Genomic DNA, 19,195 nt, shown 5'->3' on the forward strand with positions numbered 1-19,195 from the left:
CATCTCTTTATCTCACTTACTGTATGGATCCCTGCCTCCCTCTTTGTCTCATAACCTTTGATCTGGAAGATGGGTCCCATGACTACACACACACACACACACACACACACACACACACACATAAACACACACACACACATCAGAGGTACTGTATCTTTCCCATCTCTAATATCTTATAAATGGCCAATTTCACAGTCAAACGGATTTAGCTCACTCATCTATAGAATTTGTTTGTATTTCTCTGCACGCTTGCATTCAGTTTGTTCAGTTATCCAAATATGTCTGTTACATAGGCAAGGAGACACATTTTCTTTTCATTACCCAGAAAGTCAACAAAGTCAGTTTTTTACATCCATTGGGAAGACAACAATGCCTCTCTCAATTTGAATAATCTTTCCGACACTTCCCCTCGATAACCCCCAAGCCTCGGTGGGAAATAGAACATTGTCATGCTCTGAGCCCATATCTCTAAATACAGTGCATTCGTAAAAGTATTAGACCCCTTGACTTTTTCCACATTTTGTTACTTTACAGGCCTATTCTAAAATTGATTAAATCGTTTTTTCCCCCTCATCAATCTAAACACAATAGCCCATAATGACAAAGTAAAAACAGGTTTTTAAACATTTGAAAATGTACTAAAAATGAAAAACTGATATCATATTTACATAATGTAAGTATTCATACCCTTTACTCAGTACTTTGTTGAAGCACCTTTGGCAGCAATTACAGCCTCAAGTCTTCTTGGGTATGACGCTACAAGCTTGGCACACCTGTATTTGGGGAGTTTCTCCCATTCTTCTCTGCAGATCCTCAAGCTCTGTCAGGTTGGATGGGGAGCGTAAATGCACAGCTATTTTCAAGTCTCTCCAGAGATGTTAGATCGGGTTCAAGTCTGCTCCGGCTGGGCCATTCAAGGACATTCAGAGACTTGTCCCGAAGCCACTCCTGCGTTGTCTTGGCTGTGTGCTCAGGGTCGTTGTCCTGTGGAAAAGATCCTGAGATCCTGAGCACTCTGGAGCAGGTTTTCATCAAGGATCTCTCTGTACTTTGCACTGTTCTTCTTTTCCTCGATCCTGACTAGTCTCCCAGTACCTGCCGCTAAAAAACATCCCCACAGCATGATGCTGCCACCACCATGCTTCACCGTAGGGATTCAAGCCGAGGAGTTCAATCTTGGTTTCGTCAGAGAATCATGTTTCTCTTGGTCTCCAAGCAGGCTGTCATGTGCCTTTAACTGAGGAGTGGCTTCCATCTGGCCACTCTACCATAAAGGCCTGATGGTGGAGTACTGCAGAGATGGTTCTCCCACTTACTTTTTACATTTATTTAACCTTTATTTAACTAGGCAAGTCAGTTAAGAACAAGTTCTTACAATGACGGCCTACCCCGGCCAAGCCCTTACCTGGACGACACTGGGCCAATTGTGCACCGCCCTATGGGACTCCCAATTACAGCCAGTTGTGATACAGCCTGGAATTGAACCAAGATCTGTAGTGACGCCTCTTGCACTGAGATGCAGTGCCTTAAACCACTGCGCCACTCGGGAGCCCCTCAGAGGAACTCCCTGAACAAGGCCCTTCTCCTCCGATTGCTCAGTTTGGCCGGGCGGCCAGCTCTAGGAAGAGTCTTGATGGTTCCAAACTTCTTCCATTTAAGAATGATGGAGGCCACTGTGTTCTTGGGGACCTTTAATGTTGCAGACATTTTTTGGTACCCTTCCCCAGATCTGTGTCTCGACACAATCCTGCCTCGGAGCTCAACGGACAATTCCTTCGACCTCATGGCTTGGTTTTTGCTCTGACATGCACTGTCAACTGTGGGACCTTATATAGACAGGTGTGGGCCTCTCCAAATAATGTCCATGAATATGCCACAGGTGGACTCCAATCAAGTTGTAGAAACATTTCAAGGATGATCAATGGAAACAGGATGCACCTGAGCTCAATTTTGATTCACATAGCAAAGGGTCTGAATACTTATGTATTTCTAAAAATCTGTTTTTGCTTTGTCATTATGGGGTGTTGTGTGTGTAGATTAATGAGGATTTTCTTTTATTTAGTCAATTTTAGAATAAGGCTGTAACGTAACAAAATGTGAAAAAAGTCAAAAGGGTCTGGATACTTTCCAAATGCAATGTAGTTTTGCAAACAGGCGTGTGCACTGTAATTTTGCAAACAGGTCGTTCGATGTAGTTTTTGTCAATAGAGCCACACAGCACACTGAACATCCCTTGTGCCGTTTCATGCTCGGGAATCGTGAGACCGAACAATATGTCCTCGTGAATAGCATCCCCCAACATGTAGCGAACTAAGAGAATAAGGTGGAGAGTTTTTGAGTCGTTTCCTCTTTTATTGCAAGCTATAGCATCAATTCTTAGTTTCAGTGTTATCTGACAAAGGTATTGATATGAGTTTCTGTGCCTCTGCCTCCCCACACATTGTTTTCAGCATATCAATTGTGGCTGGTAATATCAAAGTCTGCAATAGTGTGTGGCTTCATAGCGTAGCAGGGCTTAGCCATTCACCGTAGGAAGGATTCAAGTGCAACAGTCAAGTGCAGCCTTTTCTGGTTGAATTTTACTTTTAGATGATTTGAATAATTTTTATTTCGATTTTTAAGGTTACATTACAATGATTTTGAGAGAGAAAGACAATATTAGATATATACATTTTTTTAACAGGGTTTTGGAAATTCTCTGGCGACTGCACATGGGGTTGCGACCGTTTCAGGTAGCCTTCATCAACGTTTCAAGTAGCCTTTATCAAGCTTCCCACAATAAGTTGGGTGAATTTTGGCCCATTCCTCCTGACAGAGCTGGTGTAACTGAGTCAGGTTTGTAGGCCTCCTTGCTCAAGCATGCTTTTTCAGTTTTGCCCACAGATTTTGTAGAGGATTGAGGTCAGGGCTTTGTGATGGCCACTCCAATACCTTCACTTTGTTGTCCTTAAGCCATTTTGCCACAACTTTGGAAGTATGCTTGGGGTCATTGTCCATTTGGAAGACACATTTGTGACCAAGCTTTAACTTCCTGACTGATGTCTTGAGATGTTGCTTCAATACATCCACATAATTTTCCCACCTCATGATGCCATCTATTTTGTGAAGCGCACCAGTCCCTCTTGCAGCAAAGCACCCCCACAACATGATGCCGCCACCCCATGCTTCACGGTTGGGATGGTGTTCTTCGGCTTGCAAGCCTCCCCCGTTTTCCTCCAAACACAACAATGGTCATTATGGCCGAACAGTTCTATTTTTTGTGGGGGAAAACTCATTCTGATTGGCTGGGCCTGGCTCCCCAGTGGGTGGGCCTGGCTGCCAAGTGTGCTATTTCCTTATATGAACTGTGACTCAGTAAAAACTTAGAAATTGTTGCATGTTGCATTTATATTTTTGTTCAGTATAAATACAGAATAATACAAAATGCTCTGAGACAAGGTTGAATTTTCCATCTTTCTAGGTTACTAACTGTGTTTGGCCCAATATCTATGATGTCACCTGCATTTGGCTTGGCTCTTGTTTAATTATGTTAGAGAGGTATAGTGGAACCTGCGAGGGGTCTCTCTTGCTCCTTGTCCCCCTCGCTCCCTCTCCCCAGGCCCAGAGCGTTTGTGGGGATCCCTGTCTGTCCCGCCACGGTCCGGTTCACCAGCACCTGCTGTTCGTCCTGGAATAGCAACGCTCCACCTTCCCTCCAGCATGCAGAGACTCATAATCCTGTTAGCGTCATTAAGCTCATTACGGGACTAACTGCCTGTCTTTCCCCATGGCTTACACCCTGGAACCTACATGGGAAAAGAGGGTTAGAGAAAGAGTGATGGAGAGAGAGAAAGAGGGGCAGACAAAAAGGGAAAGAGTGGGAGAGACTAAGGTGAAGAGGAAGAAGAGAGATGGGTAGAGAGGGACGGAGAGACACACAAAGAAAGGGGGCATATGGCGGCAAGAAGGGAGAGAGAGGCTAGAGAAGGTTAAAGGTCACCTGGAAGGTTCAAGTTTACGTAGATTCACTGACACCCTACCTGAACTTGTTGTTGTCACTACTGGAACCCTGCTGTGAGGCCATGAATGGACTGACTTCTTGGCCAAGCAGTTTCCCTTCATTAACAGGGTTGAGGAGGGCGATCTCATGCCACACAGCTGATACCTGTAGTAAAAGTGCCTCTCAGGTACTGGGCTGAGAAAATCACAGTGAAATTACTTAAAACAACAATATCCACGATATATTCTCTTTGACTGATACCATTAGAACAGAGACAGGGAATGTTGACCTAAAATGCCCTCAGTCATATTTGGCTTCGTAATAAGGAAAACAAAGGAGAGGCAAGTCAAACTGTGGATCTGTGAGAAGCAGACACCACTTTCCTCACAGCTCATGTTTTGACTAAAGCTGATGTCGCTATTGTGCCCAACAATCCTGCAAATCAAAACATTATTTCCACCTCTCTGATGTTTACTATTATGACACTTGGAGTAACATGGTGGATAATTCAATTCTGTCTTCTATAATGTATTCATGGTTCCTTAAAACATTCCCTAGACATAACAGTCAGTAATGAGGTGGATGTTGACGTACAGTACATGGCTCAGCCTCTTAGCAGGCGTACTGTCAGTGTGTTGTCACAGCTCAGACCGAACAGTGCAGATGATCTCCTGTCTCTTCCCCACCCTCTGTAACCACTGGGAACGTTGTATAGTACCGTATGGCCGCTCCTTAGTGATGTGTACATATACTGTCACGTAAAAAGGCATTTCCTGATCATAAGCACACTGCGATAAACCCTTTGATATGAGATTGTTACAGAACATATTTCTGATTGGTGGCTCAGTAGGGTTTATTTCCCACTACTCTAAAGACAAAGTGGTGTACATGCTAATGTTTACTCTCAAAGCAATTGAAGAAATTAGCGATTCAGTATATAATATCCCCTCTTCCTGTCTTCGTCTCTCCCCCTGTCAGAGGCAGCTGGAGGCCCACCAGGAGGAGGGCATGGTGGTATCCCACATGGTGGTGGCTGGGGTGGGTATCTGGATAGCTTTCAGCTCTGGGTCCACCCTCCGACTGTTCCACACGGAGACGCTGGAGGATCTACAGGACATCAACATCGCTACACCTGTACACAACATACTGGCTGGTAAGATACATGATAACATTACCACACCTGTACACAACATACTGGCTGGTAAGATACATGATAACATTACCACACCTGTACACAACATACTGGCTGGTAAGATACAGTTTAAGTCGGAAGTTTACATACACTTAGGTTGGCGTCAAGGCCTACCTTCAAACTCAGTGCCTCTTTGCTTGACATCATGGGAAAATCAAAGGAAATCATCCAAGACCTCAGAAAGAAAATTGTAGACCTCCACAAGTCTGGTTCATCCTTGGGAGAAATTTACAAACGCCTGAAGGTACCACATTCATCTGTACAAGCAATAGTACGCAAGTATAAACACCATGGGACCACGCAGCCGTCATACCGCTCAGGAAGGAGACGTGTTCTGCCTCCAAGAGATGAATGTACTTTGGTGCGAAAGTGCAAATCAATCCCAGACCAACAGCAAAGGACCTTGTAAAGATGCTGGAGGAAACAGGTACAAAAGTATCTATATCCACAGTAAAACGAGTCCTATATCGACATAGCCTGAAAGGCAGCTCAGCAAGGAAGATGCCACTGCTCCAAAACCGCCATAAAAAAGCCAGACTACGGTTTGCAACTGCACATGGGGACAAATATGTTACGTTTTGGAGAAATGTCCTCTGGTCTGATGAAACAAAAATAGAACTGTTTGGCCATAATGACCATCGTTATGTTTGGAGGAAAAAGGGAGAGGCTTGCAAGCCGAAGAACACCATCCCAACTGTGAAGCACGGGGGCGGCAGCATCATGTTGTGGGGCTGCTTTGCTGCAGGAGGTACTGGTGCACTTCACAAAATAGATGGCATCATGAGGAGGAAAATTATGTAGATATATTGAAGCAACATCTCAAGACATCAGTCAGGAAGTTAAAGCTTGGTCACAAAAGGGTCTTCCAAATGGACAATGACACCAAGCATACTTCCAAAGTTGTGGCAAAATGGCTTAAGGACAACAAAGTCAAGATATTGGAATGGCCATCACAAAGCCCTGACCTCAATCTTATAAAAAATGTGTGGGCAGAACTGAAAAAGCGTGTGTGAGCAAGGAGGCCTACAAACCTGACACAGTTACACCAGCTCTGTCAGGAGGAATGGGTCAAAATTCACCCAACTTATTGTGGGAAGCTTGTGGAAGGCTACCTGAAACGTTTGGCACAAGTTAAACAATTTAAAGGCAATGCTACCAAATACTAATTGAGTGTATGTAAACTTGTGACCCACTGAGAATGTGCTGAAAGAAATAAAAGCTGAAATAAATCATTCTCTCTACTATTATTCTGACATTTCACATTCTTAAAATAAAGTGGTAATCGTAACTGACCTAAGACAGAATTTTTACTAGGATTAAATGTCAGGAATTGTGAAAAACTGAGTTTAAATGTATTTGGTTAAGGTGTAAGTAAACTTCCGACTTCAACTGTACATGATAACATTACCACACCTGTACACAACATACTGGCTGGTAAGACATCATTATCATGTCACACTTGTATGCATCTTACAGCACTGTCAACACATGGTATGAACAAGTTCACTGCTTTACACAAGATACTCTAGTATAGTAAGAGAGACATTATTGCCAGCCCAGAAAACACATTTTCTCTAACACAGTAGATCATAGCATCCTAAAAAAATACCCACTCAACACCACCCACCACACACTCAAAGGTGAACCTCACCTTCAGGATATCAGTATACAGCAGCACTGTTTCCATCCTCAGCCCACAGTACTGTGATTTATAATACAGATGCAATCTTATCAACTCTGTTTGCACAAACCACCAGTACCCATGTCATTTTGTTCTCTTTGTGTCCTCCAAAGTCATTGTTTGGATCCTTATGGTGGACTGGGAATGAACAGGTAATTTTTTTGCAAGAACAGAGCAGTCCTCTGAAAGTAGAAATGGATCACATTTGACAGTCAGTCATCAGGTCGTCATGTACTTGAGTGTGTTTTTCTCCAAATATCAAAGGGCTGACTGGCTCAGTGACTATCTGTAATAAGATCACAATCACGGTGTGTGCATAGATACAGTGCATTCGGAAAGTATTCAGACCCCTTGACTTTTTCCACATTTTGTTAAGTTACAGCCTTATTCTAAAATTGATTAAATTACATTTTTTACTCATCAATCTACACACAATACCCCATAATGACAAAGTGAAAACAGGTTTTTAGAAAATGTTGCTAATTTATTACAAATAACAAACAGAAATACCTTATTTACATAAGTATTCAGACCCTTTGCTATGTGACTCAAAATTGAGCTCAGGTGCATCCTGTTTCCATTGATCATCCTTGAGATGTTTCTACAACTTGATTGAAGTCCACCTATGGTAAATTCAATTGATTGGACATCATTTGGAAAGGCACACACCTGTCTATATAAGGTCCCACAGTTGACAGTGCATGTCAGAGCAAAAATCAAGCCATGAGGTCGAAGGAATTGTCCAATTAGCTCCGAGACAGGATTGTGTCAAGGCACAGATCTGGAGAAGGGTACCAAAAAATATCTGCAGCATTGAAGGTCCCCAAGAACACAGTGGCCTCCATCATTCTTAAAATGGAAGAAATTTGGAACCACCAAGACTCTTCCTAGAGCTGGCTGCCTGGCCAAACTGAGCAATCGGGGGAAAGGGCCTTGGTCAGGGAGGTGACCAAGGCCCATGGTCACTCTGACAGAGCTCCAGAGTTCCTCTGTGGAGATGGGAGAACCTTCCAGAAGGACAACCATCTCTACAGCACTCCACCAATCAGGCCTTTATTGTAGAGTGGCCAGACGGATGCCACTCCTCAGTAAAAGGTACATGACAGCCCGCTTGGAGTTTTCCAAATGTGCCTAAAGGACTCTCATACGATGAAACAAGATTCTCTGGTCTGATGAAACCAAGATGGAACTCTTTGGCCTGAATGCCAAGCAGCATGTCTGAGGAAACCTGGCATCATTCCTACGGTGAAGCATTGTGGTGGCAGCATCATGCTGTGTGGATGTTTTTTAGCGGCAGGGACTGGGAGACTAGTCAGGATCGAGGGAAAGATGAACAGAGCAAAGTATAGAGAGATCCTTGATGAAAACCTGCTCCAGAGCGCTCAGGACCTCAGACTGGGACGACGGTTCATCTTCCAACAGGACAATGGCCCTAAGCACACATCCAAGACAACACAGGAGTGGCTTCGGGACAAGTCTCTGGATGTCTTTGAGTGGCCCAGCCAGAGCCCTGACTTAAACCCGATCGAACATCTCTGGAGAGAACTGAAAATAGCTGTGCAGCGACGCTCCACATCCAACCTGACAGAGCTTGAGATGATCTGCAGAGAAGAATGGGGGAAAATCCCCAAATAAATGTGTGCCAAGCTTGTAGCATCATTCCCAACAAGACTTGGGGCTGTAATCACTGCCAAAGCGTCAACAAAGTACTGAGTAAAGGGTCTGAATAATCCAGTTCTTTTTATCCTTTTTTTTCTATATACATTTGCAAAAATGTCTAAAAACCTATTTTTGCTTTGTCATTATGGGGTATTGTGTGTAGATTGATGAGGGGAAAAAAACATTTAATGCATTTTAGAAGAAGGCAGTAATGTAACAAAATGTGGAAAATGTCAAGGGTTTTTCTTGTTCTGATTAGCAAGTGAACGCGGCAAAATGTTAAGCATTCGGTGTGACAACTTCTGTTTGACGTCATTGGTAGTAAAGCTCGCCTCAATCACCGCGACGGGTCAAATAGTTGGGAATGTAATAATCAAACAGACCAGAGTCTGAGGATCTTCATCAGAGACAGCTGTGTTGTGAATAGTGAGTGTTCTACATCCGTCTATAGAGGACTAGTCATAATCTCTCTTCTATCTGTAGCTGGTCTTTAATATTACTACAACAGCTCCATTTTTTTAATTCGAGTTTTGGGGGTTGATCCTGTATATTGTCAGTTGCAGCTGTTAGCCCCTATCATCAGTTCTACTGTAGTAAATGGAATACTGTACCTGTGCCTTGTTGTTAGAAGGTTTTGGGAGGTTTGTCCTGTGATGTTGTCATGAAGGGTTTATATCCAGGTTGTTACAGTTGTCCACTTTTCCTCTCTGACCCTGTACAGTATTTTGAAGATACCGTCCAGTCGACTGTTTAGATTTCAATTTGAATTATTTTAAGCTGGACTCTGCCATGGAGTAATTGTTTTTATAAAGAGTGTGTGTGTGTGTGTGTGTGTGTGTGTGTGTGTGTGTGTGTGTGTGTGTGTGTGTGTGTGTGTGTGTGTGTGTGTGTGTGTTGTGGTCACCAGTAATGACTAGCCTACAGGATCACATCACAGTCTCCTTTTAAAAGTGTAATAAACAGTGCTATCATGATCTGAGTTCTGCCCATTGTTTATAAGCCCTAGACTGTGTGTACATAGTTGAGTATTTTAGTGTCCTCATCCATTATTACCATAAGGTTTTGTACTTTGCTCTCTCCAGATGCACCCCGACATACTGTGGGAACAAACTACAGGAACACAGACAGACTAACTACATACTATTTGTGTATTAAGAGGGTTTCAGAAGTCCAACAGAGAGCTGTGAGACAATGTGTGTTTAAGTGAACTAGTTTTCTCAGCAGTCTTTAGTGTCAGAGATCCTATTGCAGACCTCCTGCAATCTGGCTTGTTTCAGGAAACCTATAAAAAACTCACTAGCCACAACAAAGTACAACACATGGGAGTTCCATAATATTTGATAACTAATTTAAGCAGTCTAATGTAATGTATTGCATTACAGCAAGGGACATCATCATTTGCCTGACAACTCAAACTGAATTCTTCCTCTGATCTATCGTTCGCTACATACTTCAGTCTGAGACTGCCGTCATTTAAGTTGTTTGTGGTGATGTCAAAATGAAGGGGTGTTGCACAGAACAAAGTCATCAGCGATTGGATAATCTCTAACCAATCAGAGTATCACAGCCAATAATGAATTTTCGAAACGCTGCTTTACCCACATGTGTTTTGGCTCTGGCCCAACCAATTGGTTTATGGGACCAATCAGACAGTCTAGAATGGATTTTCATTCTAGAAATTGCCGGGGAGGTACTCGGATCCAGACTCATTGCGGAGAAGAAAATAACTTCCGTGGGTGTAGCGTTTGGCCAGAGCAATGAGTTTGGGTAGCCAGGCAACACCATTGTATCATGGTTTCGTTGCACAGTAAACCTTATTAAATCTTGGCATATGTCCCATCATGCATGCTTTAGTCGCATATTCAATAGGGCTTCAATGTTTGATTAGGCAATTTAGTCAAGTCTTGCATAAACTTAAGGGTCTCTAAGGGATCACTTTGTGGTTGTTTGTGGAAAAGCAAGAGTACACTTTCATTCAGCACAGCATGCTTTGAATATCCAGTCAGTAACTTACCTACACCTAGCCTTCTGAGAAACTCAGCCCAACAAGTTCTGAGGTTGAGCAGTAGAATGGCTTTTAACAGAGATGTGAATGATAAGCTTATCTGGATTACTTATTACCTAATAAGAGGCATCAACCACAGAGGAAGTTTCTCTGAAGGAGAGACCTCAGACCAGCGACTTGAAATACTTCCTCCTCTAGGCCAAGGCTGTGTGCATCACATTACGGTCTGTGTGTATTACCAAAGAGCTGACTTCCTCTGATAACAGCGATGGGTTAATGCCCTATCTACAGTATCTCTCTGTCATGGGACTCTGCTTTCCTTCTATCATCTCTTCCAGTGGACCATCCAACTGATCCAACCCCCCGTATCACCCTCACCTGGTTCTCTTCAACCACGGTCTAAACTGGCGGCCTGCACTGGCTAAACATGTGCATGTGATTTGTCAGGGCAAGTTCAGATCTCTCTCCGTGGAGGGAGTTGTATTGTTTGCCCCTGCAAGCCTGGGTTTGGCTTTCCACAATGTTCCTCCTTGGCACTTATTTAGTTGTTGGCAGCTGCTGTCAGATTGATTGACTAGGCCAGAGAATGTGCTGTTTCTGCAGAGCCTGCTGACTGTTGTGCCATTCAAGCTGTTTGGATGCAAGAGGACAGGACGATCAATACCTGTTAATAGTGGAGGGTGATGGATGCAGTGACTTTATATTCTCTGCATCGCTACATTCTTGAGGTACTTGAGTAGTATTGTTCAGGCTGAAGAGGTGACTCCAGATGCACCCCGACATACTGTGGCAAGAAACTACAGGAACACAGACAGAATACCTACATACTATTTGTGTATTTAGGGGGTTTCAGAAGTCCAGCAGAGAGCTGTGAGACAAAGTGTGAATTAGTTTTGTCTGAGACCCTATTGCAGACCTCAGGAAACACAGGTTCAGACAGGGGGTTCACAGTTGATGGCATAGAATTGAGAGTGATTGAGTGTGAAATGTCCTCAGTGTTCAAGGTGGGGTTGTTCTCCTCCTCATGCTAGCTCATGTTGGAACGATTCCTTGTAAATCCTTTGATTGCACTGAGGAATTCCTCACAGATATTTCGCAAAACTGTGGTCTCTGGCTGTAATTCGGTTTTAGTTATGTCCAATTGAATTTCAGAGTGATTATTCAAACACATGCTTTGGTGATTACTTACAGTACCTCCTCTGCCCTTCCTTAACCCTTTACCGAGTTGGGTTTGGTTGATTTCAATTTGGAAAAACGTTCTGAAAACCTTCCAAAAACCACCCTCTAAATACAGTTTGTTCTCACACTGTGTCTTTGATGTTCCCTAGACCAGTGTTTCCCAATTCTGGGCCTCGAGAACCCCTGGCCCCAACAGCACACATTTTGTTGTAGCCCCGGACAAAAATACCTGATTCAACTTGTCAAGGGCTTGATGATTAGTTGCCAAGTAGAATCAGGTGTGCTTGTCCGGGGCCACAACAAAAAATATGTACTGTTGGGGTTACTTTAGGACCGGAGTATGGAAACACTGCCCTACACTTATAAAAAAAAGTGTTCCAAAAGGGTTTTTCGGCTGTCCCCATAGAATAACCTTTTTGGTTCTAGGTAAAACCCTTTTTGGTTCCAGGCTGAGCCCTTTTGGGTTCCATATAGAACCCTCTGTAGAAAGGAACCCAAAAGCGTTCTACCTGGAACCAAAAGGGTTCTTTCTACCTGGAACCAAAAAGGGTTCTTCAAATGGTTCTCCTATTGGGACAGCCGAAGAACCCTTTTAGGTTCTACATAAGAGTGTAGAAGATGAGTCTGTAGTGAGTGCAGGAGAGGAGTCTGTAGTGAGTGCAGGAGAGGAGTGTCCGTATCGGCGGCTTTGTCTGGCCTGACCTAAATATTCAGTCATGTGGACACTAATTGGGACAAACATGGAGAGCCAGTAAACAACACCTCCAGCCCTTCATCACCATGTTGGCCCTGGGACTGCCTGGAGACAGAGGCCTGGAGACAGAGGCCTGGAGACTGTAGTACTGTAGCCTCTCTGGTTCCAGACTTTGGCCTGATATGAACCATCTCTTAGTGAGATAGAGTCAGTGTTTTCTATCTAACCCACCCCACTGCTTGTGTAATATCAGTGTAGTGAAGGTTGTATGTTTTCTATCTGAGCCCCCTGCTGTAATTCAGCATGCTAGTTGTGAGGGATAATTGCAGATCAAAGCAGACCTCTGGTGTGGGATCTGGAACAGGCCTGGGCCATGTTGATGCTGGTTCAGGTTTATTTTGGTTTGGCCTATGGGTGGAAACTTCAAATATTATGAAAGGAGAATGTTGAGAAATGCACCCCAGTGTGTGTGTTTCTGGTAACCGGGGGCCCTCATGACAAGCACATGTGCGGCGATGGGTTATGCTGCTCTGTTCTCTGCTGGGTGAGTAGCACTGTAGACTCAGGACTGATGTTCCTCAGAGGGGTGATCTCTGGAGGAGCTAGGGGTCGGGAAGAGAGATCAGCGGCTGATTTGGCCAAAACCCTGGGGGATTATGGGAGGGAGAGGACTTAGCTGCGCCGCTCATACTGCAGTGTATGATGGGTAATGCCACTCACAACTGGAGCCTTGACAGACTTTCTCAAACAGTCATACCATACTCCGTCCGTTATGACGGTTTTGTCAAAATGCATTTGCATTAACAATTATTGGCATTTAACATGTTAAGGGTATTCTGGACATTTTCTGTTCACGCTTTGCAATGCTGCTTGTTGCCATAGTAACGCTTATTGAGGATGATGTTAACAAGTACCAAGTTCCACATAATAAGTCACTAGACGTTGTTCACTAGACGACACAATTTATCACGTCCTCTAAAAGGTGCTGTTAGCGTAACAATTACTGTGTTTACAGTATAAAGTGATATTTCATACTGAATTTATTTATGACGAGGAAGACCGGACACACACAGCCCTTTCTGTCCCAGCCTGCATCAGTCTTTCTGAATAGAACCACAGTTGCTTGCTTAATTACGACATTACGGTTCACTGTTTGTTTGTTTGACTCAAAGTGGACTATAATGGTGGTCTTTTGGTGAAAAGAGCTGTTATTATTTTTACTCCTCTTTCGGTTGCCCTGGAGACCATTGGCTGTTAAGCGTTATTGCTGTAGTAACCTCCCCACACACTAAGCAGAAATACCTCCCTCCCTGTTACTGTCCCACGGCTCGCTGGAAGGGGCACATTAACTGTGTTCATTCTCATTTCTAGGAGACTTCTGAATGTAAATACCTACTTATCTACTACTGTGAATGTAAATACCTACTTATCTTCTACTGTGAATGTAAATACCTACTTATCTCCTACTGTGAATGTAAATACCTACTTATCCCCTACTGTGAATGTAAATATCTACCCTACTCCTACTGTGTTAAGCTTGACCCCAGAAATCATTAAGGTCAACTATTAACTATCAACCTTTTTTAGATAACTTGAAAAAGCCCACTGTTCAGAACGTTTTGTGCATGACTACAGCCCCCTGGATTACTGCTCCAAACTGCTCTCTACAACAGAATTTAACACAAACTCTGCAGATTCAGTATTGATGCGTTGGTTCTATTCTGTCCATAGGGAACCAGAGGGTCTCAGTCAGCAGTCTGCTGGTGTGCCATGGTCTGCTGCTGGTGGGGACCAACCTGGGGGTGACAGTGGCCCTCTCTGTCCCCAGACTACAGGGAATCCCCAAGGTCACAGGTGGGTGCATCTTCCCTGAAGATTATTCCAGATTATCTAAAAATCCCAATGAGGAATTATATGGCAAACCATCCATTTGCTCTCATAGTTTTGGGGTAAAGGAAGGGAGTTGGGTACCAAGTGCTTTAAGGACTTTATCAATCTAACTTGAGCACAACATGGGTTAATGAGCCTCAGTCATTATCCTTCAGGTCCCAGCCCTGCCTTGATATTTTAGTGGAGCCTTTTCTAACAATGATACTGTCTCTTAATTGATATGACTCAAAGCTAGTTTCCATGTGCCTCTGGTCTATGGAATTCTTAGTCTCTGGAGGCTACTGCCAAAAGTGGGCAATTTGAAACACATATGTAGTTACTAACAGTGTTTTCCAGTAAATTGATAGTGTATATGGAGTAATGTGTGTCTGGATATTTGGCTGTCGTAGGACGGGGCATGGTATCCTTCCACGCCCACCACGGCCCAGTAAAGTTCCTCACCATGGCAGCCGCGGTGTGCAACCGGCCCTCCGGCAACCCAGGCAGCCCAGGCAGCAGCCTACCTAGCCAGCCAGGAGACACCAAGGACGGGGAGAAGGCCCAGGTCTGCCAACCTCCAACCCCAGGCTCCACACCCGCTCTAGCTCCCACCCAGGGCCGGGGAGTGTGGCTGGGAGAGGCAGGCTGCACCTCCATGGCCATCCAGGACTCCCTGTCTTCCTCCTGTGGCTCCCTGGCTCTGTCCCAGGGCTCTCTGGAGCACGGGCCCGAGGACGGGGCCATCTATGACTTGGTCAATGATCCGGCCCACCACCAGAGGGGCAGGAGGGTCCAGAAGGTGGACGTCAGCTCTCTGCTGGTGGTGTCAGGGGGGCTGGGTCACCACAGGGTCAACAGGAAGACCAAACAGTCCCGTCAGGAGGAGACGGTGTCCAACATCATGGTGTGGCAGATCCCTCTACTCAACATGTGAGAGAGACCAGAGAGTAGAGACTAACTAGTACAGTGTAACAAGGTGAGTGGGGCCATAGTCACTGTACTATTCAATAGTGTTAATGGTTTAATAACCATAATCCTCCTCATTCTCTTATTCTCTCACTTTCTCCTCAAAGACTGAGAATGCTGCAGTTCCTACTTGAAGTCAGTGACACTCGACTCAGTGACACTCAACTCCAAAGGATATCCATTAATTCCCATGGTTGTCTGGACTTTGGGATCAATCAACTCAACTATGTGTCTTATAATGAGAAATACTCCAGAGGGCATCCCATGAATAATATCAAGAGTTTCTGATATCTCCTACCCAGTGACCTTTAGCCTTCTGTTCATGTGGGACATTCCTATTGGTAATGGGTACAAATGGATCAATACACTCTAACCACTTAATAATGGAATCTGACATGAATCCAATGAAGAGAACCTGAATATATAGAAAAACCACTGAAATGTCCCTAATGTCATTCATATTATGTCATTTTGAAAGAGGACCGATGAAATGTTACTTGTTATAACATGGCTAATATTTTGTGTGACTGAGACGTGCCTGATCACCAGAGTGTTGATGGCACAATAATTGTATCCGGGCTACTCACGTAGACAGACATCAGACATTCCCATTTTCCTATATAGACAGAGTTTGAGGAAAGCCAGGCAAGGTGACTTTTCATCTCTGTTGCTTTGAACAATGTCTACTCCGACACTTCCACTGTTAGGAACAGGCATTCTTTGGAGCCAAACCCTTCTCATGATCATCTCCATTGGCCAGTCTATGTTCTATGAATTGGGTCTGGAGGGTGAGCGGTTGCTGATATGAGGTATGATGGGACTTCCTGGCTGGCCAGGTTTCCAGTAGATCCTAAATGGAGGGAGAGTCTCTAACTGTTACCAGATGAAAAGAAGGGGTTGTTACTTGCCCAAATACATTTTTTGTCACTAATGGATATTTAAAAAATGTATCTAAAGCTTTATAATTTTGTGCCATTTTGTATGTACTTCTGTTGTGTATATTAACACTATAAATGTTTTATTCAGCAGCTTTGTGTATGTTTTATTTCATGTATGCATGCTCAGCCTGCTTACTTTATTTCAACCAAAAAAGTTGCACTAGTTCAAATATACTACCAGTAATGTATAGCCTCTGGTATTTGGTCCAATACCAAGCTCTAAGAACAACTCTCCACACTTACCAACAAGCACTACACAGCTGATTCAAATAACCAACTCATCAAGGTTTGATTATTTGAATCAGCTGTGTGTAAAGCTAGGGCAAAGAATTGGAACGCCGACTGCGAGCTAGGTGCAATCGCCCAACATCAGTGCCCAACCTCACTAATGCTTTTATGGCTGAATGGAAGCAAGTCCCCGCAGCAATGTTCCAACATTTAGTGGAAAGCCTTGCCAGAAGAGTGGAGGCTGTTATAGTAGCAAAGGGGGTACCAACTCCATATTAATGCCCATGATTTTGGAATGAGATGTTCGATGAGCAAGTGTCCACATACTTCTGGTAATGTAGTGTATGTACAGTGCCTTCAGAAAGTATACACACCCCTTGACTTTTTCCACATTTTGTTGTGTTACAGCCTGAATTTAAAATGGATTTAGATTTTGTGTCATTGTCCTACACACAATAACCCATAATGTCAAAGCGGAATAATGTTTTTAGTAATATTTACAAATTCATAAAAAATATAAAGCTGAAATGTCTTGAGTCAATAAGTATTCAACCTCTTTGTTATGGAGAGCCTAAATAAATTCAGGAGTAAAACTCTGTGTGCAATAAGGGTTTAACATTTTTGAATGACTACATCATCTCTGTACCCCACACATACAATTATCTGTAAAGTCTCTCAGTTGAGAGGTGAATTTCAAACACAGATTCAACCACAAAGACCAGGGAGGTTTTCCAATGCCTCGCAAAGAAGGGCACCTATTGGTAGAGCCAGGCCCAATCGCCCAACATCAGTGCCCAACCTCACTAATGCTTTTGTGGCTGAATGGAAGCAAGTTCCCGCAGCAATGTTCCAACATCTAGTGGAAAGCCTTCCCAGAAGACATTGAATATCCCTTTGAGCATGGTGAAGTTATAAATTACACTTCGGATGATGCATCAATACACCCAGTCACTACAAAGATATGGGCGTCCTTCCTGACTCAGTTGCCGTAGAGGAAGGAAAAAATACTCAGGGATTTCACCAGGAGGCCAATGGTGACTTTAAAACAGTTACAGAGTTTAATGGCTGTGATAGGAGACAACTGAGGAGGGATCAACAACATTGTAGTTACTCCACAATACTAACCTAAATGACAGAGTGAAAGAAGGAAGCCTGTACAGAATAAAAAATATTCCAAATCTTGTATCCTGTTTGCAATAAGGGACTAAAGTAAAACTGCAAAGAATGTGGCAAAGAAATTAACTTTTTGTCCTGAATACAAAGTATTATGTTTGGGGCAAATCCAACACAACACATCCCTGGGTACCACTCTTCATATTTTCAAGAATGGGGGTGACTGCATCATGTCATGGGTATACTTGTCATCCCCAAGGACGAAGGAGTTTTTTGGGGGGATAAAAAGCAACAGAATACAGCTAAGCACAGGCAAAATCCTAGAGGAAAACCTGCTTCAGTTTGCTTTCCAACAGACACTGGGAGACATTCACCTTTCAGCAAGACAATACCCTACATAAGGCCAGTTAACCCACTGTTCCCTGGGCGCCGAAGACGTGGATGTCGATTAAGGCATCCGCCTGCACCTCTCTGATTCGGAGGGGTTGGGTTAAATGCGGAAGACACATTTCATTTGAATGCATTCAGTTGTACAACTGACTAGGTATCCCCCTTTCCCTTTCCTTTCCCAAATATACACTGAGTGCACTAAACATTAGGAACAGACTCCAAATATTGAGTTGCATCCCTTTTTGCCCTCAGAACAGCCTCAATTCGTCAGGGCATGGACGACAAGGTGTTGAAAGCGTTCCACAGGGATGCTGGCCCATGGTGACTCCAATGCTTCCCACAGTTGTGTCAAGTTGGCTGGATGTACTTTGGGTGGTGGACCATACTTGATACACTTGGGAAACTGTTGAGCGTGAAAAACCCAGCAGTGTTGCAGCTATTGACACACTCAAACCGGTGCGCCTGGCAACCTCTGACATACCCCGTTCAAAGGCAATTAAATCTTTTATATTTCCCATTCAGCCTCTGAATGTTACACGTTCACATTCTGTCTCAATTGTCTCAAGGCTTAAATTCCTTCTTTTAACCGTTCCTCCCCTTCATCTACACTGATCAAGTCACTTCCCTGTGGCTCAGTTGGTAGAGCATGGTGTTTGCAACGCCAGCATGGTGTGTGCAACGCCAGGGTTGTGGGTTCGATTCCCACGGGGGGCCAGTACAAATAAAATAAAATGTATGAAATGTATGCATTCACTACTGTAAGTCGCTCTGGATAAGAGCATCTGCTAAATGACTAAAATGTAAATGTCACATCAATAAGGGATCATAGCTTTCACCTGGATTCACCTTGTCAGGCATGGAAAGAGCAGGTGTTCCTAATGTTTTGTACACTGGAGTTGCTTACCAAGACGAGTGGCCTAGTTATAGTTTTGACTTAAATTGGCTTGAAAATATGGCAAGATTTGAAAATGGCTGTCTAGCAATGACCAATGACCAACAACCAACTTGACAGAGCTTGAAGAATTTTAAAAATAATAATTTGCCAAAGTAATTCTAACATGTATTGACTCATGGGTGTGAATACTTATGTAAATTAGATATTTAGTTTTCAATACATTTGAAAAATCTTTTAAAAACATATTTTCATTTTGTCATTATGGGGTATTGTGTGTAGATGGGTGAGATCTTTTTTTAATCCATTTTGAATTCAGGTTGTAACACAACAACATGTGGAATAAGTCTAGGGGTATGAATACCCCTTTTAACCCTGTGATGATATTGGTTGTTTTGCTGGTTTTTAAC

General features: G+C 43.5%; 1 protein-coding gene across 2 annotated transcripts in view; it reads left to right on the plus strand.

The window, feature by feature from the left end:
- Window positions 1-16,252, plus strand: part of LOC106574446 (Rho guanine nucleotide exchange factor (GEF) 10) — a 104,488-nt gene extending 88,236 nt beyond the window's left edge. For both annotated transcript variants that reach the window (XM_014150370.2, XM_014150449.2), the window contains 4 exons: window positions 4,958-5,132; window positions 14,121-14,243; window positions 14,669-15,234; window positions 15,332-16,252. In XM_014150370.2, the coding sequence (XP_014005845.2) occupies window positions 4,958-5,132; window positions 14,121-14,243; window positions 14,669-15,192 (822 nt within the window). In that variant the 3' untranslated portion in view covers window positions 15,193-15,234; window positions 15,332-16,252. The remainder of the gene's footprint in view (window positions 1-4,957; window positions 5,133-14,120; window positions 14,244-14,668; window positions 15,235-15,331) is intronic.
- The last annotated feature ends 2,943 nt before the right edge of the window (window positions 16,253-19,195 follow it).

Source organism: Salmo salar, chromosome ssa01, assembly GCF_905237065.1.
Source record: "Salmo salar chromosome ssa01, Ssal_v3.1, whole genome shotgun sequence".
In the NCBI taxonomy this organism is placed as follows: domain Eukaryota; kingdom Metazoa; phylum Chordata; class Actinopteri; order Salmoniformes; family Salmonidae; genus Salmo; species Salmo salar.